General features: G+C 42.9%; 1 protein-coding gene across 1 annotated transcript; it reads left to right on the plus strand.

The window, feature by feature from the left end:
- The first annotated feature begins 39 nt into the window (after nucleotides 1–39).
- On the plus strand, nucleotides 40–26,996 carry LOC114905992 (oral-facial-digital syndrome 1 protein-like). Its single transcript, XM_029240419.1, has 9 exons — nucleotides 40–302; nucleotides 832–943; nucleotides 9,845–10,450; nucleotides 10,934–11,054; nucleotides 12,422–12,522; nucleotides 21,743–21,862; nucleotides 24,901–25,058; nucleotides 25,815–25,973; nucleotides 26,501–26,996. The coding sequence occupies exons 3-9, from the start codon at nucleotides 9,910–9,912 to the stop codon at nucleotides 26,651–26,653; spliced, it is 1,353 nt and encodes a 450-aa protein (XP_029096252.1). The 5' UTR covers nucleotides 40–302; nucleotides 832–943; nucleotides 9,845–9,909; the 3' UTR covers nucleotides 26,654–26,996.

A 26,996-nucleotide genomic window follows, 5' to 3' on the forward strand; every position in this document is an offset into this window, starting at 1 on the left:
TAGGCCTGTGAGCCATGGCCGCTGAGCCTGCGCGTCCGGAGCCTGTGCTCCACAACGGGAGAGGCCACAGCAGTGAGAGGCCCGCATACCGCAAAAAAAAAAAAAAAAAAAATGTCAAGCGAAATGAGAACACTTCAGGTTGGTAACGACCAGGCTCTTCTACCTTCTTAGGCATAGCTCAGCCATCTCCTAAACTGCTGATTTTTCAGAAAGAATTACAGAAAGCAGAAAATGCTATCACCTTGGAGCATAAGGAGTTTGAAACCCAGAAACAAGCTCTGCAACAAAAACTACAAAGTGAAGTGAGTATTTCTCCTTGAGCACCCAGGGGTCAGGCCAGTCCACTGCATAGACGTGTGAACTTGGCACATGCCACACTGCTGTGAGTGGGATTTATTTTAACATCAGATATCCCTTAAGGTGCTAAAGGGTGTCCTTCCTCCTCTGAGAGAACTGTCCAGTGGTCATGTGACTCTACATTCATAATAGTCACAAAATCCAGAGGCAAGCAAACTCACAAAATTTTCCAAGTCCTGATGGTGCCCACAGAGGAAGTGTCTCGATGCTCACCCTGTGACTTGGAAATACTGCTGCCCTCTCTCTGGTGTCTTCCCATGCCCTGGAGTAGCTGCTCTGACGTGCATGTAAGAAGAAATGGAAACTTGCGTCATCGGTCGTCATTTTAAAGGGACCCTGTGGGTTACGGGTATAAAGCTGCTCAGAATTGGCAAAAGAAAAAGAGAGAATAAGCCCAATGAGAGAATTGTTCCCTTTGAAGTGAGCTGTGATTTGTTTTATGTTGATTTTTTTTTCTTCTCTAATTCTCTGCAGATTGAGCACTCTGCCCAGCTGAAGGCCCAGATATTAGAATACGATGCTTCTGTCAAGAGGTTAACTGTGCAGGTTACCGATTTAAAATTGCAACTGAAACAAACTCAGATAGGTTAGAGACATTTTTAACCTGTGTGTGTGTGTGTGTGTATGTGTGTGTGTGTGTGTAAAACTTGTGACATTTGTGGAAATGTAATAATTGTTACTCATTGAATTTTTAGTAATTCTCATAGTAGAGGTAAAGCCATAGAGCCATGGGCCATCTTAGAAGTCAAACTCCCTGTCCATTTCACGGATACCAGCCAGGTCATCAGCTGAAGTGACTTGCTTTCACAGGTGCCCCATGCTTGGGGGAGCCTCATACCCCAGATAGGAAAGGTGTGGTAGTGATACAGAGGCCCCCAAATTCTTCCTGGACCTAGGTTTTCCTGTTTTATTTGCTACCCTGATAATAAGAGCAGTCTACTCTTCAGTGGTTTTATATGCTCCTTGACAGGTGTATATACCTGTGGGAGAAGCAGAGTGCCCTGGCAGAAAGAGGGCTGCCGCTGGAATCAGAAAATTTGTTTTGTACCCCAATTTTGAAGTTAGTTGTTTGGCCTTGGACATGTTGCTTTTAACTTCCTTGGGCCTCAGTTGCCCCCTTTGTAATGAGGATAATAATACCTTCTGTGCCATGGAGGACGAAGGGGAAAGGTGACTGGCTCCAGTACAGTGCCTGGGGCATATGAAACACTGGGGAGATGGCCACTGCTACCATCTGATTACTATGTCTTCCTGTGGATGCGTGACATCTGCCCCTCCTCCTTCATAACAAGTGTTCCGAGGCTTAGACACTTCCTTTAGCTGCTTCCAAGCTCAGTGGAAGTTCCTGAGTGTTCATGATTTTGAGCCTTCCTCAGTTCCTTCTTCCCACTCAGGCCCTTGGCCCCTTCTCACCACGCCACTTTTATTGTGGTCTCTTTACTCATCTCTACTCTTTCCCGTTCCTCATTTTCTCTCCACAATTCTGCCTTTGCCAAACTGCTCACAGCTGAAACCTGTACCAAGCTCCTGTCATTAGAAATAGTTTAATGAGGTTGGAAGCTTCTGGAACATAGGCATCACAAGCATCTGTCCCATGGCATCATCAAGGTGGCTTTGCAGGAGAGGAGTGGTCACATTTACTGGCTTTGCATTAGGCCAGCGCAGTGGCTCGATGCCTCGCTAACTGGGGGATTCAGCCGCAGTCCCCCATCCATGGCATGGGAGCCGTGAGAGTTCTGGGCCCACAGTGGTGACCTGACCGCATGTCCTCCTTATCTGAGACTCAGGCCGTATGCAGTGGATTTTGCCGCAGCCCTGGGAGTTCGGGGGCGGCATCCTGTAGTGCGACGCGTTCATTATTTTGAAGTCAAATGTGTGAACATTCATGCTGGGTGAAATAATTAAAGATTATAAATGGGTTTATATCAGCTCAGGTCAGATTTTTCAACCACATGAGTTCAAGTCTGGTTAGGCTTTGTCCCCTAATACATTGTAAATACCTTTTCAGTTCTCAAAGCTTTTAGATTTCAAGGTCGTGCATAATGGATTGTGAAATAATAACATGCGTTACGAATGAAGGCATATGAAGCAGTAGCTGGTACACATGAACTCTCAAGTAAATGTTAATAATTACTGTTATGACTGTGCTTTCACAAACTATTTTATTTTTTTATTTTTATTTATTGAAGTATGGTTGATTAACAATGTTAATTTCTGCTGTACAGCAGAGTGATTCAGTTACACGTGTATATATATATTCTTTTTGATATTATTTTCCATTATGGTTTATCATAGGATACTGAATATAGTTTCCTGTGCTATACAGTCGGACCTTGTTGTTTATCCATTCTATATGTAATAGCTTATATCTGCTAATAACCCCAACCTCCCATTCCATCCCTCCCCCAACTCCCTCCCTCTTGGCAACCACAAGTCTGTTCTCTTTGTCCATGAGTCTTTCTGTTTCGTAAATGTGACACAATTGAACACATCTTAGATTCCACATGTGGTATCACATGGTATTTGTTTTCTCTTTCCGACTTACTTCACTTGGTGTGATATTCTCTAGTTGCATCCATGTTGCTGCAAGTGGCATTATTTTGTTCTTTTTTTTTTTTTTTTTTACAGCTGAGTGATATTCCATTGTGTGTGTGTGTGTGTGTGTGTGTGTGTGTGTGTGTGTGTGTACCACGTCTTCTTTATCCATCCATCTGTTGATGGACATTTAGGTTTCCATGTCTTAGTTCTTGTAAATAGTGCTGCTGTGAACTTATGGGTGCATATACCTTTTTGGATTAGAGTTTTGTCTGTATACGTGCCCAGGAGTGGGATTACTGGATCATATGGTAATTCTATTTTTACTTTACTGAGGAACCTCCATACTGTTTTCCATAATGGCTGTACCAATATACATTCTCACCAACAGTGTAGGAGGGTTCCCTTTTCTCCACACCCTCTCCAGCATTTGTTCTTTGTAGATTTTTTAATGATGGCTATTCTGACTGGTGTGTGGTGGTACCTCATTGTAGTTTTGATTTGAATTTCTCTAATGATTAGCGATGTTGAGTGTCTTTTCATGTGCCTATTGGCCATTTGTATTTCTTCTTTGGAGAAATGTCTACATAGGTCTTCTGACAATTTTTTGATTCCGTTGTTTGTTTTTTTCTTGTTGAACTATATGAGCTCTGTGTATATTTTGGAAATTAAGCCCTTGTTGGTTGCATCGTTATCAAATATTTTCTCCCATTCTGTGGGTTGGCTTTTATTTTATGGTTTCCTTTGCTGTGCAGAAGCTTGTAAGTTTGATTAGGTCCTGTTTGTTTATTTTTGCTTTTATTTCTATTGCCTTGGGAGACTGACCTAAGAAAACATTGGTACGATTTATGTCAGAGAATGGTTTGCCTGTGTTCTCTTCTACATATTTTATGGTGTCATGTCTTATGTTTAAGTCTTTAAGCCATTTTGAGTTTACTTTGTGTATCGTGAGAGGGTGTGTTCTGACTTCATCAATTTATATGTAGCTGTCCAACTTTCCCAACACCACTTGCTGAAGAGTCTGTCCTTTTTCCATTGTATAAGTATATTCTTGCCTTCTTTGTCGAAGATTAATTGACCATAGGTGTGTGGGTTTATTTCTGGGCTCTTTATTCTGTTCCGTTGATCCATATGTCTGTTTTTGTCCCAATAGCATGCCGTTTTGATTACTGTAGCTTTGTAGTATTGTCTGAAGTCTGGGAGGGTAATGCCTCCTGCTTTGTGTTTTTGCCTTAGGATTGCTTTGGCAATTCTGGGTCTTTTATGGTTCTATATAAATTTTAGGATTATTTGTTCTAGTTCTGTGAAAAATGTCATGGGTCATTTGATAGGGATCGCATTAAATCTGTAGATTGCTTTGCGTAGTATGGCCATTTTAACAACATTCTTCCAGTCCAAGAGTATGGGCTATCATTTCTATTTCTTTGAGTCATCTTCAGTTTTCTTTACTAATGTTTCATAATTCTCAGCGTATAAGTCTTCCACCTCCTTGGTCAGGTTCATTCCTAAGTATTTTATTTTTTGAGGTGTGATTTTGAAAGGTATTGTTTTTTTACATTCCCTTCTGTTATTTCTTTGTTAGTGTAAAGAAATGCAACAGATTTCTGTATGTTAATCTTGTATCCTGCTACCTTGCTGAATTCGTTTATCAGTTCTGGTAGTTTTTGTGTGGCGTCTTTAGGATTTTCTGTATATGGTATCATGTCACCTGCATATAGTGACCATTTTACCTCTTCCCTTTCAATTTGGATACCTTTTATTTCTTTGTCTTGTCTGATTGCTGTGGCTAGGACTTTCAGTACTATGTTGAATAGAAGGGGTGAGGGTGGGCATCCTTGAGTTGTTCCAGATTTTAGCAGGAAGGCTTTCAGCTTTTCACTGTTGAGTATTACATTGGCTGTGGGTTTGTCATAAGCAGCTTTTATTATGTTGAGACATGCTCCCTCTACACCCACTTTGGTGAGAGTTTTTATCATGAATGGATGTTGAATTTTGTCAGATGCTTTTTCTGCATCTATTGAGATGCCCATGTGGTTTTTGTCTTTTCTTTTGTTGATATGGTATATCACATTGATTGATTTGCGTATGTTGAACCATCCTTGTGAAGTTGGGATGAATCCCACTTGGTCGTGGTGTATGATCTTTGTATGTGTTGTTGGATTCGATTTGCTAATAGTTTGTTGAGGATTTTTGAATCTATATTCATCAGAGATATTGGCCTGAAGTTTTCTTTTTTGGCGGTGTCTTTGTCTGGTTTTGGTATCAGGGTGATGGTGGCTTAATAGAATGTCTTTGAGAGTGTTTCCTCCTCCTCAAATTTTTGGAAGAGTCTGAGGAGGATCAGTATAAGTTCTTCTTTGTATGTTTGGTAGAATTTGTGAGTGAAGCCATCTGGTCCTGGACTTCTGTTTGTAGGGAGTTTGTTGACTACAGATTCTATTTCACTTCTAATATCCGTCTGTTGAAATTCTTTATTTCTTCTTGATTCCATTTTGGTGGGCTATATGTTTCTAGAAAGTTGTCCAGTTCTTCTAGGTTGTCAAATTTGTTAGCATATAATTGTTCATAGTATTCCCTTAGGGTTTTTTGTATTTCTGTGGTATTGGTTGTTATATCTCCTTTTTCCTTTCTTTATTTTGTTTCGTTGGGTTCTCTGTCTTCTTGGTGAGCCTGGCCAGAGGTTTGTCAATCTTGTTTACCCTTTCATAGAACCAGTTCTTGGTTTTATTGGCTTTTTCTATTTTTTTAATCTCTATTTTATTTATTTTCTCTCTCATCTTTATTATTCCTTCCTTCTGGTGACTTTAGGTTTTATTTGTTCTTCTTTTTCTAATTTTTTTAAGTGGTAGGTTAGGTTTTTTATTTGACACTTTTCTCGTTTTTTTTTGTTTTTTTTGTTTTTTTTTTTTGAGGAAGGCCTGTATCACTATGAACTTCCCTCTAAGAACTGCTTTTGCTATGTCCCATAGATTTTTTATGGTTCTGTTTTCATTGTCATTTGTCTCGAGGTATTTTTTAATTTCCTCTTTGATTTCATCACTGATCCATTGCTTTTTTTTTATTTTTTTTTTTTGGCGGTATGTGGGCCTCTCACTGTTGTGGCCTCTCCCGTTTGCGGAGCACAGGCTCCGGACGCGCAGGCCCAGTGGCCATGGCTCACGGGCCCAGCCGCTCCACAGCACATGGGGTCCTGCCAGACCGGGGCACGAACCCGCGTCCCCTGCATCGGCAGGCGGACTCTCAACCACTGCGCCACCAGGGAAGCCCGATCCGTTGCTTTTTTAGTAGCATGTTGTTTAGTCTCCATGTAATCGTTTTTTCTCATTTCTTTTTCTGTGGTTGATTTCTAGTTTCATGCCATTGTAGTCAGAAAAGATGCTTGAGATAATCTCTGTACTCTTAAATTTGTTGAGGCTTTTTTTGTGCCCTAGTATGTGGTCAATCCTAGAGAATGTTCCATGTGCACTTGTGAAGCATGTGTGTTCTGGTTTTCTTTTTGTTTTGTTTTGGATGTAGTTTTCTGAAACTATCAGTTAAGTCTAACTGTTGTGTTGTTTAGTATCTCTGTTGCCTTACTGATTTTTTTTTTTTTTGTCTACAAGATCCATCCATTGATGTGAGTGGGATGTTAAAGTTTCCTACTATTATTCTTGTCACTTTCTCCCTTATGTCTGTTAGTATTTGTTTTATGTATTTGGGTCCTCCTGTATTAGGTGCATATATGTTCATGTCTGTAAAATCCTCTTGTATTGATCCTTTTATCATTGTATAGTGCCCTCCTTTATCTTTCTTTATGGCCTTTGTTTTAAAGTCTATTTTGTCTGATGTGAGTATTGCAACCCCTGCTTTCTTGTCATTTCCGTTTGAATGAAATATCTTTTTACATACCCTCACTTTCAATCTATGTGTGTCCTTTGCCCTAGAGTGGGTCTCTTGTAGTCAGCCTATTGTAGGCTCTTGTTTTCTTTTTAATCCAATCTGCCACTTTGTGTCTTTTGATTGGAGCATTCAGTCTGTTTACACTTAAGATGATTATTGATAGATACGTATTTATTGCAGTTTTAAGCCTTGTTTTCCCATTGATTTTATATTTGTCCATTTGTTTTTGTTTTTTCCTTGTGTGGTTTGATGATTTTCTTTTGTATTATGCTTATGTTCTCTTGTTTTTGTTTTTTTGTGAATCTGTTGTATGTTTTTGATTTGTGCTTACCCCGTTTTCAAGTATGTTAACCCCATTCTGTATCTACTTGCCTTAGACTGGTAGCCATATAGGCTGAAACGCATTCTAGGAAATGAAAAAATAATCTACATTTTCTTGATCTCCTCCCCCACATTTTAAGATTTTGATGTCCCCTTTTACATCTTTATATTCATTCTTTTGCTGTTCATTGTGGTTATCGTCATTTCACAGAAATTTTTTGATTCTTTTTTAATCTGTGTACTGGCTTATTTAGTCGATTTGCTTTTTCCTCTTTTCTATTTAGAGAAGACCTTTCAATGTTTCCTTTAGGATAGGTTTAGTGTTGCTGTATTCTTTTAGTTTTCACTTGTCTGAGAAATTCTTAACCTCTCCTTGTACTCTAAATGATAATTTTGCTAGGTAGAGTATCCTAGGTTGCAGATTTTTCCCTTTCAGGACTTTGAATCAATCCCTCGCCACTCCCTTCTGGCCTGCAGTGTTTGTGTAAAGAAGTCAGCTGATAGCTTTATGGGGGTTCCCTTGTAATTAACTCCTTGTTTTTCTCTTGCTGCTGTTAGCATCTTCTCTTTAACTTTTACCATTTTTATTATAATATGTCTTGCTACAGCTCTCTTTGGGTTTACATTGTTTGGGACCCTCTGTGCCTCCTGCACCTGGATATCTGTTTACTTCTTGAGGTTTGAGAAGTTTTCAGCCATAGTTTCTTCAAATACATTTTTGATCCCCTTTTCTCTTTCTTCCACTTCTGGAATCCCTATTATGCATAGATTGGCACACTTTATATTGTCCCATAGTTCTCTTATATTGGTTTCATTTTTATTTTTTTCATTTTGCTTTCCGTCTGCTGTCCTGATTGGGTGATTTCCATTATTCTATCTTCCAGATGATTTATTCTTTCTTCTGCATTATTTGTTTTGTTGTGGCCATGCTGCACAGCTTGCAGGATCTTAGTTTCCTGACCAGGGATTGAACCTGCACCCTCGGCAGTGAAAGCGCAGAGTCCTAACCACTGGACCACCAGGGAATTGCCTGTTCTTTTGCATTATTCATTCTACTATTCATTGCCTTTAGTTCAGTTTTCGTCTCGGCAAATGAGTTTTCTAATTTTTCTTGGTTCCTCTTTATAGTTTCTAGTTCCTTTTTACAGTACTCTGCATTTTTGTTGATATCCTTTCTTAATTCCTTCAGTATTGTCCTCATCTCCTTTTTTTTGTTTTGTTTTGTTTTTTTGCGGTACGCGGGCCTCTCACTGTTGTGGCCTCTCCTGTTGCGGAGCACAGGCTCCGGACGCACAGGCTCAGCGGCCATGGCTCACGGGCCCAACTGCTCCGCGGCATGTGGGATCTTCCCGGACCGGGGCACGAACCCGCATCCCCTGCATCGGCAGGCGGACTCTCAACCACTGCGCCACCAGGGAAGCCCTCCTCATCTCCTTTTTGAAATTGGTGTCTAATAAACTGAAGAGATCTGTTTCATTGTTTGTTCTTTTAGGGGAATTTTCTTGGTCTTTTAACTGGGAGTGGTTCCTCTGCTTCTTCATTTTACTTATATTTCTCTTATTCTGTGAGTTTAGGAGAATCAGTTATCTACTGTGGTCTTAGAGGGCTATTTATATGTGGCATTATCCCTGTGTAGCATCTGTGGATTTCATATTTTTTGGCATGAGAGCCGTTTTTAGTATGGATGCCTGTCGCCTCTTTCCTCAATGTGTGCTGGTCGTTATCCCCTTGATCGAGGGGGTGTGCAGACGCGGCAGCTGCTGCCCAGTCCTGGAGTTCTCGGCAGCAGTGGGGTCTCGTGCACCCCTGGAGCACACAGTGGGAGCAGAGGCAGCTTGCAACTGCTCCTGGGGCCTGGGAAGGCAGCTGTGGTGGCTTGCGACCACTCCTGGAGTCTGGGAGGGCAGTGGTGGTGGCAGCTGGAGACTGCTCCTGTAGCTCCTGTAGGTGGTGTCCTGCTGCCTTAGAGCGTGCACAGCGAAAAAGGCTGCAGTGGTGGGCCCCACCCCTCCCCTCCCCTCGCTCACCCCCCAAACAGTGGCACCTGGCTTCCTCTGCCTACACCCTCAGGTGTGGTTGCATCAGACTTCAGCTCCTTCAGGCTGTTTCCACGCAGCCCACCCCAGTCCTCTCCCTGGGTCTGATCTCCGAAGCGTGAGCTTCAGCACCCAGCCCCGGCCCACACTGGCGGACGCACATCTCAGGCTGGGGAGTACAGGGTGGTGGCACAGACCTCTTGTGCAGGTCTCTCTCCATCCTAGCTGCTGCGAACTGGTTGCTGCGTTCTCCTCCAAAGCTCTCTGTCTGTCCCGGCTGATCTCCGTGCCGGTGAAGGGACTTCCTGGGGTGCAGGAACCTGGCCTCTTTCACAGCTCCCTCCCAGGGTGCAGGTCCTGTCCCGATTCCTTTCTCACTTTCTTTCTTTCTTTTTTTTTCTTCTTTCTTTTGTCCTACCTGGTTGCATGGAGATTTTCTTGCTCTTTCAGATGTCTGAGGTCTTCTGCTAGCGTTCTGTAGATATTCTGTGAGAATCATTACACATGTAGATATATTTTTGATGTATTTGTGGGAGGAGGTGAGCTCCATGTCCTGCTCTTCCACCATCTTGATTGCTCCCTCCACAAACTGTTTAATGTGCCAGTTTGCCCTTATTACTTTGATTTTTCAGAAAAGAAATTCTCAATAAATTTTAATTTGATTCTCCACCTTTTCCCTTCCTGTCTCACACTGTCTGTCTGTTTGTAACCCGTAGCTCTGGAGAATGAAGTGTACCGCAACACGAAGCAGTCTTTGTTACATCACTCCATCAGTGGGTTAATGAGTGGCAAGGAGGGACCTCGTGATGACGACATAAGCGGGGATTTCTTGAAAAATCCTCTGAGACAAGATGAACTGATGGCGGGCCCAGTTATACCACAGATCCCCAGTTACCCAAATGCCAGCACAGAGAGTAGTTCCCCCGATTCCGACCTTGAGTTTGTAGCCAATACCACGGCAAGGGTGAGAGAGCTGGAGCAAGAGGCCGAGCGCTTGGAAAAAGCTTTCCAAAACTACCATCGAAGGGTCAGTCGGTGTCCCGCCGAGAGCCCATCGGCAAACAGGAGCCTGCCCACCCTGCACCTGCTGAGAGCTCTCAAGAACGCCCCTGCAGGTGCTCCTGAGAGGTGTGTTTTTGCAGAGGACAGAGTTGCCTCTCAGCAGCCTCTGTTTAATGCGCACAGAGGGGACGAGAGTGAGGCACCTGACGTGCCAGGCAGCACAGCCTCAAGGTCACACAAGGACACGGCCTCCAGACGCCTCTCCTCCACTCCCCTCCCCAAAGCAAGGAGAAGCCTTGATAGTGAGATGTACCTGGAAGGTAAGCTACTGCCACAGGGGTTGGGGATGCTCTGGATGTGGGTGGGTTGGTCCTCATCGGCCCAGGATGAGGACTGCAGGAGCGCAGCCAGCACAGCAGCAGGCCGTGGGAGCCGGGCCCAGGAGAGCCCTGCCTTTGAACCGCGGGCTTCTGGGGAACCACGGCGTCTGCCCCGAGTCGCAGTTGGTGTGGGAGGCCGTGGGACAGAGCGTCAAGTGCCGGCGTATTGCTCGGCACAGAAAGGTGCTCAGAGACTGGCACTGGCTTTGCCTTGGCTGCCGGTTAGTTTCATGTGTTTTCTTGTTACCGCTGCGGTTTCATTCAGGTGCCTGAATTGTCAGTTCTGTGGATCATTTACACAACTCCACTGTGTGCAAGGATGATAGAATTCATTTTCAAAGTAATAGAATTCTTTAGAAACCACACTGCTGTCTTCTCCACACAATCTGTAACATACTCGCCCTGGTTCCTCCTGCCTTGTAGGTCTGGGCCAGTCCCCGGCCACTGTCCCCTGTCCCGACAGAACGCCACAGCCTTCACCTGCCGAGTCCAGGTACAGCCTCTCTGTGCACTCACTCTCCAGCCCTGCGGAGCAGAAGGCTGGGTATGTACCGCCTTCTGCCCAGCCTCTGCCAAGGCTGGTTGCTGCCTATGATCTCGGTCATGGCATGTTTGGGTCTTCTAGGTGATATTAAAGACTATGTGGCAGTATAGAATTTGCAGTCAGATTGTGAGATGTGTGATCTTTGAGAATCATCTGAATTACCTGGGGGAAAAAACACTCCTTTTAGCAAATGAGTAATTTTTACTCGTTTGCTAAACTTGATGTATAGAATATATACTATGGATGGGCTTCCCTGGTGGCACAGTGGTTGAGAGTCTGCCTGCCGATGCAAGGGACGTGGGTTCGTGCCCTGGTCCGGGAAGAGCCCACATGCCGCGGAGCCATGGCTGCTGAGCTTGTGCGTCTGGAGCCTGTGCTCCGCAACGGGAGGGGCCACAACAGTGAGAGGCCTGTGTACCGCAAAAAAAAAAAAGAAGAATATGTACTACGGTATTAATAAGCATTTGCATAGTTCCATGAATAGACTTGGTTTATAAAGATAAAACAGATGTACAGACTCTGCAAAAGCAAATAAATTCAGTGTAAACTTAAAATAGTTTCATACATCATTAAAAAGTCACAGATATTTAGGCATTTAAATATAAGCAAATAAGGTTCCACTTTGTAAATCATTGAAATAAATTCGAAAGTGGTAGTGGGTCCTAGGATATGATGGCTGAAGCAGGATGCGGTGGGTGTGTTGAGAAGCTCGGGGGAGGGAGGGGCAGGCTGGGATTCGAGTCACATGGGGGACTCCTGCCTGTGCCCAGTCCCCATGGCAGGAGATTCTGACTCCTTCGTTCTGGGCTCAGGCCTAGGCATCTATGTGTTGATGCAGTTCTACTGTACAGAGTTGAAAACTGCCACATGTGCCTGTCCTGGTCCTCAAGTATGTAATATTTTTTATATCACTCCTTCTGTGCTAAAGCCAAGAGGAGAGGCAGGACACACATGGGCCAAGGTAGGACACTGTGGTGTGTTGCATCTTTAGCTGGCTCATGCTAAAGGTGTGCACAGCTTTTCAAAAACTTGTCAAAATTTTTTTATAGTTCTTTTAAAAAAAAAAAATTCCTTCTAGGAACAGCCTTGAGAGTGCAGCGTTATTCTTTGTTAACAGTGGTAGTACCTACCTCACAGCATGAGGTGGTCTGGAGGAGTGACTGAGTTAAAGTATATTAACTGTTTGGAATGATGCCTGGTGCGTGGAGAGCGCCCAGTGCACCATAGCTCTTATTCTCTATGAGTGCACGAAAAATTAATTATCTAAAGCATTTTCTTGAGTCACAAAAGGCTTTTTCATCACCCTGTGCTCTAGTGTCTTATATTATTAAAGCTTCACATTCTTGAATTTTATTCTTTCCATCCAGTCTTTATCAAAGAGAAACAGAACTTCAAGACAAAAGTGAATTTTTAAATCTGGACAAGCTAGCTTTTGAGGATCATGAGGAATTTGAACCGTCTTTTGAATGTAAGTTTAAATATTAATACTTGTTTTTATAAGTTCAAAATGTAGAAAGTTCAGTTTTGGCAAAACATACCCATTGTTATAAAAAATAAAGCAGTTACAAATTAGGACACTCATTTTATGATAAAACCACACATACAGATACAGTGCCTCGTTTTTGTATCAGAAAGATTTTCAGGTTCTGAGTTCCATTTATTAAAAATTTCAGGATAACTAATTGCAAAGTCGGAGCTAAGCCCATAAGTGAATCCTTAATTTATGAAGTTTAGGATTGCCTCAGGTTTAAAATAAGTGACTTCTTAAAATTTGCTTTTTTTTCCTCTTTTATGGAATGTGAAAAAGTTATTAATTTTTTTTTTGAATTATACTGATTCCATCAATTGCCTCAGATTGAGAAAACCCTTTCTTAGTTAGAGAATGGAGGTAAAAGAGTATTAGCTTAAGGGCTTCCCTGGTGGTGCAGTGGTTGAGAGTCCGCCTGCCAGTGCAGGGGACACAGGTTCTGCCCCGGTCCGGGAAGATCCCACATGCCGTGGAGCGGCTGGGCCCGTGAGCCATGGCTGCTGATCCTGGGCGTCCAGAGCCTGTGCTCCGCAACGGGAGAGGCCACAACAGTGAGAGGCCCGCGTACTGCAAAAAAAAAAAAAAAAAAAAAAAAAATTAGGTTAAGAGTCTAGAAACTGGTGTCCTGACTTTGGCCCTGCCTTATACTGAAGCAGGAGGCTCCGAGGTAGAACAGTCTAAAATAAGGATGTAGAGTCAACCAGCTCTGGGGTTCTTTCCGGCTTGGCAAGTCTTGGTTTTTTTTTGGTTATAGAAGCTTTATTCATGATAGCCAGAAACTTGAAACAACCCAGGTATCCTTCAATTAGTGAATGGTTAAACAGATGATGGCAAATCTATACCGTGAACTACCACTCAGCAGTTAGTGAAACAGACTGTTGATACATGCAACAGTTTGCATGGATCTGCACGGAATTAGCTTAGTGAGAAAAATCAATCCTAAGATTACATACTATAGTAACTAGTTTATATAACATTCTTTTTTTATTGAAGTACAGTTGATGTACAATATTATAGAAGTTACTATGTACAATATAGTGGCTCAGAATTTTTAGAGGTTATACTCCATTTATAGTTATTAGGAGTATTGGCTCTCTTCCCTGTGTTATATTGGGAAGTCTTTTTTTTTTCTTATTGGAGTATAGTTGATTTACAATGTGGAGGTAATTTCTCCTGTACAGCAAAGTGACTCAATTATATGCATATATACATTTTTTTAATATTCTTTTCCATTATGGTTTATCCCAGGAGATTGGATATAGTTTCCTGTACTCTACAGTAGGACCTTGTTGTTTATTCATTCTAAATGTAATAGTTTGCATCTACTAACCCCAGACTTCTAGTCCATCCCTTTCCCTCCCGCCTTCCCCCTTGGCAACCACAAGTCTGTTCTCTATGTCTGTGAGTCTGTTTCTGTTTCATAGATAGGTTCCTTTGTGCCATATTTTAGATTCCTCATTCAAGTGATATCATATGGACTTTGTCTTTCTCTTTCTGACGTACTTAGTATGATAACCTCTAGGTCCATCTATGTTGATGCAGATGGCATCATTTTGTTCCTTGTTAGGGCTGAGTGGTGTTCCATTGTATATATGTACCACATCTTCTTTATCCATTCATCTGGCGATGGACATTTAGGTTGTTTCCTTGTCTTGGCTATTGTGAATAGTGCTGCTATGAACATAGGGGTGCATATATCTTTCTCGATTCGAGTTTTGTCTGGGTATATGCCCAGGAGTGGGATTGCTGGACCATATGGTAATTCTATGTTTAGTTTTCTAAGGAACTGCTATACTGTTTTCCATAGTGGCTGCAACAACTTACATTCCCACAACAGTGTAGGAGAGTTCTCTTTTCTCCACACCATCTCCAGCATTTATTATTTGTAGACTTTTTAATGATGGCCATTCTGAGTGGTGTGAGATGGTACCTCATTGTAGTTTTGATCTGCATTTCTCTGATAATTAGTGATGTTGAGCATCTTTTCTTTTTTTTTTTATAAATTATCCCAATAGGTGATTCATTAATATTTAACTTATAATTTACAGAATACTTTGATTTACATATTATTTGGTCTACCTGATTCTGTCCTTACTCTACTAAAATATGTTCTCAACAAAATAGAGTGTTAAAACACAGTCCAATAATGATATATCACTCCTCTTCTCAAAACCCTATACTGGCTTCTCAAGTATCCCACTCAGATTAAAAGTCCAGGTCCTTACGCTGAGGTTACCATTTCTCTCTGTGGTATTCACTGTCCCCACAAATCTTCCCTTTTTGCCTATAAAGGGGTCTCAAATTATCACCATTAGTATTACCCGTTCAGTTCAGGGCCATTAAAACCAATTAAGTCATGGGACTTCCCTGGCGGTCCAGTGGTTAAGAGTCTGTGCTTCCAATGCAGGGGGCACAGGTTCCATCCCTGGTTGGGGAACTAAGATCCCACATGCTGTGGCCAAAATAAATAAATAAATAAAACCAATTAAGTCAGGTGATCTGGAACATGCACTCTGGCCCTCTTGATCTAGTTCCCTTTACTTCTCAGATCTCAGCTCACTTTCCCGGCTCATTCAGTTTAGGCACCCAGGCTTCCTGGCTCTTTTCCCAACACTGTACCCTTTTTACATATTGTCACATTCAATTTGCTAAAGTTTTGTTAAGAATCTTTGCATCTAGAGCATCTTTTCTTTACTGGCCATCTGTATGTCTTCCTTGGAGAAATGTCCATTAAGGTCTTCAGCCCAGTTTTTGATTGTGTTGTTTGTTCTTTTGTTGTCGAGTTGTATGAGCTGTTTGTATATTTTGGAGATGAAGCCCTTGTTAGTCGCATCACTTGCAAATATTTTCTCCCATTCTGAGGGTTGTCTTTTCATCTTGTTTATGGTTTCCTTTGATGTGCAAAAGCTTAAAAGTTTGATTAGGTCTCATTTGTTTATTTTTGTTTTTATTTCTATTGCCTTGGGAGACTGACCTAAAAAACATTGTTACAATTTATGTCAGAAAATGTTTTCCCTAGGATTTTTCCTAGGATTTTTATGGTGTCATGTCTTATGTTTAAATCTTTAACCCATTTTGAGTTTATTTTTGTGTATGGTGAGATGGTGTGTTCTAAATTCATTAATTTACATGCAGCTGTCCAACTTTCCCAACACCACTTGCTGAAGAGACTGTCTTTTTCCCATTGTATATTCTTTCCTTCTTTGTCAAAGATTGACCATAAGTGTATGGGTTTGTTTCTGGGCTCTGTTCTGTTTCATTGATCCATATGTCTGTTTTTGTGCCAGTACTATGCTGTTTTGATTACTGTAGCTTTGTAGTACTGTCTGAAGTCTGGGAGGGAAATGCCTCCTGCCTTGTTTTTTTGCCTCAGGATTGCTTTGGCAATTCTGGGTCTTTTATGGTTCAATGTAAATTTTAGAATTACTTGTTCTAGTTCTGTGAAAAATGTCATGGGTCATTTGATAGGGATCACATTAAAGCTGTAGGTTGCTTTGGGTAATATGGCCATTTTAACAACATTGTTCCAATCCAAGAGCATGGGATATCTTCCTATTTCTTTGAATCCTCTTTAATTTCCTTATTTATGTTTTGTAGTTCTCAGTGTATAAGTCTTTCACTTCCTTGGTCATGTTTATTCCTCGGTTTTTTTGTTTTTTGGGTTCTGGTGCCATTTTAAAAGGTATTGTTTTTTTACATTCCCGTTCTGTTATTTCATTGTTAGTGTAAAGAAAGGCAACAGATTTCCAAATGTTAATCTTGTTTCCTGCTACTTAGCTGAATTCATTTATTAGATCTAGTAGTTTTTGTGTGGAGTCCTTAGGGTGTTCTATATATTGAACATAGTGTCATGTCATCTGCATATAGTGACCATTTTACCTCTTCCCTTCCAATTTGGATATCTTTTATTTCTTTGTCTTGTCTGATTGCTGTGGCTAGGACTTTCAGTACTATGTTGAATAGAAGAGGTGAGAGTGGGCATCCTTGAGTTGTTCCAGATTTTAGCAGAAAGGCTTTCAGCTTTTGGGTGTTACATTGGGTATCACATTGGCTGTGGGTTTGTCATAGATAGCTTTTATTATGTTGAGAGATGCTCCCTCTATACCCACTTTGGTGAGAGTTTTTATCATGAATGGATGTTGAATTTTGTCAGATGCTTTTTCTGCATCTATTGAGATGACCATGTGGTTTTTGTCTTTTCTTTTGTTGATGTGGTGTATCACATTGATTGATTTGCATATGTTGAACCATCCTTGTGAAGTTGGGATGAATCCCACTTGGTCGTGGTGTATGATCTTTTTTATGTGTTGTTGGATTTGGTTTGCTAATAGTTTGTTGAGGATTTTTGCATCTGCATGCATCAAAGATATTGGCCTGTAATTTTCCTTCTTGGTGGTGTCTGTGTCTGGTTTGTCCCTGGTGTCAGGGTGATGGTGGCTTCGTAGAATGTCTGGGAGTGTTCCCTCCTCAAGTTTTTGGAAGAGTTTGAGAAGAATCAGTATAAGTTCATCTTTGTATGTTTGGTAGAATTTGCGTGTGAAGCCATCTGGTCCTGGACTTCTGTTTGTAGGAAGTTTTTTGACTACGGATTCTATTTCACTTCTAGTGATTGGTCTGTTCACATTATTTATTGCTTCTTGATTCCATTTTGGTGGGCTGCATGTTTCTAGAAAGTTGTCCGTTTCTTCTACATTGTTGAATTTGTTGGCATATAATTGTTCATAGTATTGTCTTACGGGTTTTTGTATTTCTGAAGTATCAGTTGAGATTTCTCCTTTTCCATTTTTTTATTTTGTTTATTTGGATTCTCTCTCTTCTCTTCTTGGTGAGCCTGGCCAGAGGTTTGTTAATTTTGTTTACCCTTTAAAAGCACCAGCTCTTGTTTTTACTGATTTTTTTCTATTGTTTTTTAAATCTCTACTTTATTCATTTCCTCCCTGATCTTTATTATTTCCTTCCTTCCGCTGACTTTCAGTTTTGTTTGTTCTTTTTCTAATTCTTTGAGGTGGCATATTAGGTTATTTGAGATTTTGTTTGTTTGTTTTTTTTGAGGAAAGCCTGTATCGCTATGCACTTCCCTCCAAGAACTGCTTTTGCTGTGTCCCATAGATTTTGTATGGTTGTGTTTTCATTGCCATTGGTCTCAAGGTATTTTTAATTTTTCTTTTTTTAAAAAAAATATTCGTTTATTAATTTATTTGGTTGTGCCAAGTCTTGGTTGTGGCACGTGGCATCTTTGTTACCGTGTGTGGGATCTTCGTTGCAGCATGTGGGATCTTTAGTTGCGGCACACGGGATCTAGTTCCCTGACCAGGGATCGAACCCAGGCCCCCTGCATTGGGCATGCAGAGTCTTAACCACTGGACCACCAGGGAAGTCCCTAATTTTCTTTTTGATTTCCTCATTGACCCATTGGTTTTTTAGTAACCATGTTGTTTAGTCTCTGTGTACTCATTTTTTTCTCATTTATTTTTCTGTGCTTGATTTCTAGTTTCATGCTGTTGTGGTCAGAGAAGATGCTTGAAATAATTTCTGTACGCTTAAATTTGTTGAGGTTAGTTTTGTGCCCTAGTATGTGGTCAGTCTTAGAGAATGGTCCATGTGCACTTGAAAAGAATGCATATTCTGTTCTTTTTCTTGGATGTGATGTTCTGAAAATATCAATTAATTCTAACCTTTCTACTGTATCATTTAGGACCTCTGTTGCCTCATTGATCTTGTCTAGAAGATCTGTCCATTGATGTTAGTGTGTGTTAAAATCTCCTACTACTATTGTATTCCCATCAGTTTCTCCCTTTATGTCTGTTAGTATTTGTTTTATGTATTTGGGTGCCTCCTATATTACGTGCATATGTGTTGATGCGTGTAAAAGCCTCTTCTTGTATTGATCCTTTTACCATTATATAGTGTCCTTCTTTATGTTTCTTTATGATCTTTGTTTTAAAGTCTATTTTGTCTGTTATGAGTATTGCAACTGCTGCATTCTTGTCATTTCCGTTTGCATGATATCTTTTTCCATCCCCTCACTTTCCATCTATGTGTGTCCCTTGCGCTAAGGTGGGTCTCTTGTAGGCAGCATATTGTAGGCTCTTGTTTTTTAATTCAGTCTGCCACTGTGGTTGTTTTTTTTAAAATTAATTAATTTATTTATTTGGTAGTGCTGGGTCTTAGTTGCAGCACATTGGCTCCTTAGTTGCGGCAGGTGGGCTTCTTAGTTGCAGCATGCCTGTGGGATCTAGTTCCCTGACCAGGGATTGAACCTGGGCCCCCTGCATTGGGAGCACGGAGTCTTAACCACTGCGCCACCAGGGAAGTCCTGTGTCTTTTTATTGGAGCATTCAGTCCATTGACATTTAAGGTACTTATTGATACATATGTTTTTATTGCCATTTTAAATCTTGTTTTCCAGTTGATTCTATGTTTCTTCTTTGTTCCTTTTTGTGGTTTGAGGATTTCCCTTTATGCTTGTGTTTTCTTTCTGGTTTTTGTGAATCTATTGTATGTTTTTGACTTGCAGTTGCCCTGTTTTTCAAGTATGTGAACCCCTTCCTGTATCTGCTTGTTTTAGACTGATAGTCATATAGGCCCAAACACATTCTTAAAAAAGTCTACATTTTCTTACTTTCCTTCCCCACCTTTTATGGTTTTGATGTCCTTTTTTTTACGTCTTCATGTTTATCCTTTTGCTGTTCCTTGTTTTATTGTCGCTTTCACAAATTGGCTTTTGATTTTTTCTTTTTGATCTATATATACTGGCTAATTTAAGTGATTTACTTTCCAATAGTGATTTCGTCCTTCCTGTATCTTTTTGTTTCTTTTCTATTTAGAGAAGACCTTTCAATATTTCTTTTCAGATAGGTTTAGTATTGCTGTTTTCTTTTTGTTTGTCTGAGAAATTCTTTATTTCTCCTCCTCTTCTAAATGATAATCTTGCTGGGTAGAGTATTCTAGGTTGCAGATTTTCCCATTTCAAGACTTTGAATATATTTTGCCACTCACTTCTGGCCTGCAGCATTTCTTTAGAAAAATTAGCTGATAGCCTTATGGGAGGGTTCCCTTTTAATTAATCTTTGTTTTAAGATTTTTTTAAATCTTAATTATCTTTTAATCTTTTAATTTTTTAATCTTTGTTTTTCTTTTGCTGCCTTTAGAATTCTCTCTTTAACTTTTGCCATGTTTATTATAATATGTCTTGGTATAGGTCTACTTTGCGTTTACCTTATTTGGGACTCTCTGTGCTTCCTTATGTAGATATCTGCTTCTTTAGGCTTGGCAAGTTTTCAGCCATAGTTTCTTCAAATATATTTTTTATCCCCTTTTCTCTTTCTTCTCCTTCTGGAATCCCCATTATGGGTAGATTGACCTGCTTTATATTATCCCATTGGTCTCTTACATTGCTTTGTTTTTTCATTTGGTTTTCTGTCTGCTGTTTTGATTGTGTAATTTCCATTATTCTGTCTTCCAGATCATTTATTGTTTCTTCATTATTCATTCTGGTATTCATTGCCTTTAGCTCCCCTTTAGTCTTGGCAAATGAATTTTCTAATTTTTCTTAGCTCCTCCTTATAGTTTCTAGTTCCTTTTTATAGTTATCCACATTTCTGTTGATAGCCTTTCTTAATTCCTTCAGTAGTTTCTTTTCTTTCTTTTTTTTAGCTCAGTGTCTGTTAGACTGAAGAGGTCTGTTTCACTGTTTGTTCCTTCAGGGGAATTCTCTTGGTCTTTTACCTGGGAGTGGTCCCTCTGCTTCTGCATTTTACTTATATTTCTCTTACTCTGTGAATTTAGGAGAAACAGTTATCTACTGTGGTCTTGGAGCGCTATTTATATGCAAAAACGTCCCTGTGTAGCTTGTGTGAGTTTAGTATTCTTTTTGCGTGAGGGCCGTTTTTGGCTTGGATGCTTACCGTCTCTTTCCTCAGTGTGTGCTGGTTGTTATCCCTGTGATAGGGGCTGTGCAGGTGTGCAGCCCACGCATCCTCCCAGGAGGGCGGGGGCAGTGATTGGTGCCCGGTTGTGGGATCCTCGGCAGTGGCAGTGGTTGCACCCGCCCCCAGAGCTTGTGTAAGCGGTGCCCTGCCACCTGAGAGTGCGCATGGAGAGAGAAGCTCCTATGGTGGTCCCGCTCCTCTCCTTGCACGTCCCCCAACAATGGCGCCTTGCCTATCTGGCCAGGCTTCTTCCCATACTCCCCCAGTTGTGACACACCACACCCGAGCGCCCTCAGGCTATCTCCCCGGTTCTGACCTCTGAAGCCTGAGCCTCAGCACCTAGCCCCCAACCACCCCAGCAGGCTGAGGGGTGCCGGGTGGCAGCACCAGCCATCTGTGCAGGTCTCTGTTTTGCCCTCCACAACCCGGTTGCTGTGCTCTCCTCCAAGTCTTTGAAGCTCCCCCTCTTTCCCAGCTGATCTCCCCACCAGTGAGGGGACTTGCCAGGGTGCGGAAACCTTTCCTTTTTTGCAGCTCCTTCCCACGGGCGCAGGTTCTGTCCCGATTCCTTTCTAGCTCTTTCTTTTCTTTTTCTTTCTTTTTTCTTTTATCCTACCCACTCACCTGGCGTTTTCCTCACCCTTTTGGAAGTCTGAGGTTCTCTGCCAGTGTTCAGTTGATGTTTTGTGAGAATCGTTCCACGTGTAGATGTATTTTTGATGTATTTGTGGGAGAAGGTGAGCTCCATGTCCTACTCGTCCACCATCTTGATCCAATCCCCCAGGAAGTCTTTATATTTGTATATTAACGTATTGTTTGCCTTGTGAGCTTCATCCTCAAGTCCGAGTGTATAGTATTTTGAACAGGTAAATGAAAGGGCTTAGTATGTTTTACCAAGTCTTTGTAACCAACTTCATTAACTTTGTTAAATCATTGATATTTAAATAGAATTCAAATGATTATGTGCCAAGCCAGGTGAATTCTTCTGTCACTGGATTGATTTTCCTACTGGGTAACAAATTGAATTTGTAAATGAATCTCGTAAGAATGCTTTGAGAAACAGATACATTGGCAAGTGGCTAGGCTGACTTCCTAGAATCCTGTAAGGAAAGAGCTGGCCCAGTTGCTTTGTCTGAAACTTAAATGCTCAGCAAGGAGTTATCCCCACCCTCCCTTCTCTTGCTGCTGCTGTGAAGGACTCATGGGGGACTCGTTTGCACCTCATGTAGATGCAGGGAACGTGCCGAGGCAGTTTGAGATGGACGGCCTCCATCCTGCTGGCAACGTGCCTCATGTGGACGGTGCTGCAGCCACTGTGCCTGCCAGACGTGTCTCTTATCAGTACCCAAGTAAGTTTTTCTTTAACTAATGAGATATGTTAATAATAATAATTAATATTATTTTTCTTTCTGTCTCTTTGCTTCCTTCATGCCTTAAAAATTAGGAAAGTTAACCCTTTATATTTCAGTCTTCAGAAAAGCTGATGGTATTGGAGGAAAAGTGATCATCAGACTTCACTTGTCTGGCCCACTTTGTCTCTCCCTCTCCCTTCTCCAGACTCCCCCCTTCCCTTAGCAGCCTGTGGAGGGGGAGGTGGGAGCTTTGGTTCCGGGCTTGGCCAATAGCCAGGTCCTTTTCTCCTTGGACCAAAGTGCTGAAGCCTTACACTGGCAATTCCTCAAGTAAAACCACCTACTAGTCGTTTGCAAACATTCGGAGAACATCATCCCCCAAACCTACATAGAGCCTCTTGTAAGCAGTTTGTTTGAAGTCACGGTACTCAGGAATATGTGAGTTGCTGATAGAAGCAAGAGATTTTTGAGAGGGTTGATTTTGCTGATTCCCACGTAAATCATTCTGGAAAGCACTCTTTCAGGGCAGCTTGATCAAGAGCTTTTTCTGTGCTGGGCACTTTCATGGAGGCTGGGAATTCAGCAGTGAACCAGCCCAAGTCCCTGCTTCACAGAGCTTCTAGTGAAAGGGTGGGATGGTCAGCAAGCCATCACCAAGGACCTCCAGTCGGATGGGTACTGAGTAGGAATGGTGGCCACCCGAGAGCGGACCTGATGGGCAGCCGTCTGGCAGAGATGGGAATAAAAATAATAGAATAGGGCTTCCCTGGTGGCACAGTGGTTGAGAGTCCGCCTGCCGATGCAGGGGACACGGATTCGTGCCCCGGTCCGGGAAGATCCCACATGCCGCAGAGCGGCTGGGCCCGTGAGCCATGGCCGCTGAGCCTGCGCGTCCCGAGCCTGTGCTCCGCAACGGGAGAGGCCACAGCAGTGAGAGGCCCGCGTACCACAAAAAAAAATAAAAATACTAGAATAAGGAAAACCAACTGAGTAGATAGGTGTTCTGCCTCTGAGATGGAATGGAGATTATAATAATGGCTTTTAAAATGATTATTAAGTAGTGTGGCTACATTTTGATCATTGAGAAATTCTCTGCTGTTCATGTGACCTCTGCATCTGGGCCCAAAGAAATGAAAAGGCTGAAACTTGGTATCTTTGAGGTGCCCAGTGGAAAAGCTTCTTTTTTTTTTTTTTTTTTTTAACTCTTAATCCAAAGAGGTTTTTGTCCAAGAGGTTTTTGTATGCCACTCTGCAGCCACAAAGTACACCCCACGGCAAAGAAGGAGCCCTTTTTTCTTCCTTCTTTAACTTTTTTAATTGGCACCAAACAGCATTCCTATCTGAGGTCCCTGTTCCATGTGAGAAAGCGACACCATTTGGGAGTGACCCTTCTCCCCCAGCAGGGAGGCAGAAGGTTGCATTTCTGCCTGTGGATATGACCAGCTGCCGCCTCTGGTGTTCAAGTTCATGGCCAGGATCAAGGGACAGAGAAGATTGTTACCTCTCTCCTATTAGGAAAGCTAGCTCAGTTCTGTTGGTGATGTAGAACAGGGCATGGCAAAGAGGTTCAAAGTCCTCTGGTGTGAATCTACGAGTTTGTCTGTTTCTCAGCATTGTTTGGGGGGAAGAAATGAGGTTGTAGGCTGGAGCTGGAGGAGGAAGGTCAGCATAATCATCAGCGGGACGGGAATTTAATTAAACCTGTGAGGCACCAGGACTTGTGCTGTGGGCTATAGGGAGTCGACACATAATTAAAGCATGGGCCTCGCCTGGAAGGAATAGAAGGAGTAAAAAGATACACAGGGTTTTGGGCAAGGCAGGCACGAAATACCGTGTGAATATGGCGCTGGAGAGGCTCCCTGTCCCTGGGGGGACACGCAGGTGCGCTTGGGTTGGGGCTCGCGGGGTAGGTAGGGTTTTGTGGGAGGGGTGGCGGGGGAGGGAGCATGTCGGGTCGGGGAGCCCGCGGACGCGAGGGTGGGAGCAGGCAAGAGCAGCTGGAGTCGGGGATTGGTGAGTGTGCTGGCGCGGGGATAGGGTGTTTCAGGTGCAGGAGTGGTGGTGATGGGGAGGAAGTCAGTGCAGAAAGAAAAAGGCAGGGTGTCGGGGCCTAGGCTGCCGTGGGTGTGGACCCTGCCAGAGCAGAGACGACGCACAGCAAATCCTGGCCTTCAGGGAGTGACTGGTGGTAACAAAGCGGGGTTGTTTGAAGGCCGAGCGACTGGTGTCGGGGAGAGCGTAGACTCCGGTATTGGAGCTGTGCAGGAGCTGGTGGTAAGGACCCTCACCACAGCAGTGGGAGCCGGAGGCAGAAGCCATAAGCCCTGGTGGCTTGCTGGGCAGAGCGTAGGAAGAGCGTAGTGAAAGGGACAGGAATGCAACTGGCAGGGAACTGCCTCGCTGACAGCACGGATGTGAGGCCTGGGAGAGAGATCAGGACGAGAGAGAACGTGTGGGGATGACCAGGACGGAGGTGCTAACCAAAACCCCGGGGAGGGATCAGCCCGGAGGAAGTGGGGTGACGGCAAGGTGGCCCGAGCGGGGAAGCGGGGAGGGTGGTGGTTTTGTCGTGCTCCGGGCCCAGGAGACTCGAGTGCCTCTGTGGGAGTGGGTGGCGGGTGGGGAGTGACAAAAGTGCTGTGGAAGTAAATGGGGACAGATGTGTGTGCATCAGAATCCTAAGGATGGGGCGGGCTTGGAAACCAGTGCAGAGGCAGAAATGCAGGGCTTGCCTTGGCAAGGATGGAGGAAGGAGGAGATGGGGGCGGAGGGGAGGACAGTGGATGTCGTGGTGCTGAGGATGACCTGGGCTCATCTCAGTGAGGTGAGAGGTGGGCGGCGCTCGCTGCCGGGAGTGGGTCTGGAGCCTCGAAGGCCGTGAGGGGGGAGCAGTTGCTCAAAGTAGGTGCACAGAGGCGGCCGAGAATCACGCGGTCTCCCTGGGGCTTGGCAAGGCCCCTGCCAAAGCCGATCCCACGTTTGTTTGAAAAATCTGCTGCTGGAAGCTGTTGATTCTTTATTTTCTGTCTCGTTAGGTGTAGATCAGAAACCACTTGGAGAACAGGAGGAAGAAGAAACAATACGGGAACAACAAGCAAAGGAACGAAGTCAGGGAGAAGAGCAGAGGCAGAGCGGGTGGCAAGAAGCTCTGGAAAGGGAACGGCAAGAAGTAGAAAAGCTGGATCAGGAAAGGGTGAGGATGCGCAGTGAGTTCTCTGTCCTAGCCGCTTCGTGGCCCCCTGCAGCAAGTGCCCTGCTCTTGGGAGGGTGAGTCCTTCGTGTGTCCTGAAGTCCTAGGAGCGGCAGATAAGTGAACAAGCCACTGGTGGCCTCCGACCCTCTTCTTTGCTGGAGAGCACTGAGGACGGCTGCGGGGCATGCAGGCCTCGTGCCTTTCCTGGTTCAGGGTAGCATGGCCAGCCCCATTCGTGTGCATCCTCATCTGGTCCTGAAAACAGGCTCGTAAACGAGGAGGACCTTGTTTTGCTGTTGATCTTCTCGTGGCAAATGAGGTTGAAAGAAGAGACTCCCAGGGTTGGCTAGCTGGGACTCAAGGAACCCCGGGGAGGTGGCTTCCGGGGCACCTCTGCCCTCCGCCTTTGGTGCTCTTCTGGCCCTGGTTCTGGTCCCAGATGGGTGACTCGGGCCACTTCGCCTGCCTGCTGAGGCTTATGTGAACTAATCCTCCGTGTGAGGGTCCTTGGCCTCCTGGTTAATGTGGTCTACAACACAGGACAGTTGAGGCAGATTTCATCCCTTCCTTCATTGAGATGACAGGTTTTTATCCCCCTTTGATAGTAGCAATGACTTCAGTTAAAAAAAGAAACAGTTCTCTGGCATGCAGGTTGTACTTAAAGGATCAGGATTATATTACCGTGCATTTTTCAACCCTTAGAAGTTTTAAAAGATGTCATTGTATATTTCTTATTTTGGCCCTCACCTGTTTCAGAGGCTAATTGAAGAATCGTTGAAGATGGAAATGGAAAAAGAATTCGAAATGAGCATTCAGGAAACGAAAGACAAATCTAAATCTGTCTGTAGTGAAAATCCTTTAGAGAAGTACATGAAGATCCTCCAACGGGGTCAAGACCAGGACACCACAGATAAGGTGCCGATGCTGTGGACGGGCGTCTGTGGGTGTGGGTGCCGAGGGCTTCTGTGATTTACTTGAAACCTGGGGGATAAGGATCTGCCTTCTCCACTGGGGACAAAGGTAAAAGCATAGTCCAGAGTTCACATGGAGCCTCAGTACACTCCTGACAAAATGTCATCCCTTTTGCTTGGGTAAAAGATTGAAGAGATTTTGATTTGTCAAAGTTTGTGAAAGTTGGGATGTCTCTATTATTTTAAGAACAAGAAATAAATGTAATGAAAGCCCTATGAACAAATACTGAACGCATTAGCCCTAAGACAGTAATATTTGATGTAAGTCTAAAGTACTATGGGTGTTGAGAATGCCTTCCAGGTAGTTTATTCTGATGTGCTTGCTAAATGTCAAGTTTAAAAGTCACTGCTTTTTTAGACTCTTAAATTACATATATATTTCAAAAATAGTTCTTAGAGAAATCATAAAGTGTTTAATAAAATGAATCCACATCTAATTGCAAAATTCTTCTCCCCGCCCCTTTGTGTCAGAGTTCAAAAAAGGTGGTCAAAGAGGACTCACAAGTGGACACACTGCCATCTAGTGACAAAGATGAAAGGTATGGCATCCCCTACGTTGTGTTCTTGTGCAAACCATTATCATATTGCTGCTTTTGTCAGCCAGGGAAAGGTTCAGATATCTGAGTTTGCCTTTAAGAAACTGAATCAGTCAAAATGACTGACTTAAAAAAAAAATCGATAGCATTTTGTAACCTGTGAAATTGCTACTGATGCAGATCGTAAGCAAGGGCAGAAATCCCACAGGGAAGGAAAGAGAGCATGACAGAGATCCCTGAATAAACTTAACAAGAATTTAACAAATTTTTAAATTTTTTGTCTTTCCCTAATTTAGTTTGACAGGCTTTTCTTACGAGGAACCAGATGACACTTGGTAACCGTGTTCTTGCTGTGCAGCTTCTTACTCAGACACTGTAACTAAAGGCCTATGATTTCTCTGTGATAAGACGAAATTCTCAATAAAAAATCA

This window comes from Monodon monoceros, unplaced genomic scaffold (genome assembly GCF_005190385.1).
Source record: "Monodon monoceros isolate NGI ecotype Baffin Bay Population unplaced genomic scaffold, NGI_Narwhal_1 Super_Scaffold_22, whole genome shotgun sequence".
In the NCBI taxonomy this organism is placed as follows: domain Eukaryota; kingdom Metazoa; phylum Chordata; class Mammalia; order Artiodactyla; family Monodontidae; genus Monodon; species Monodon monoceros.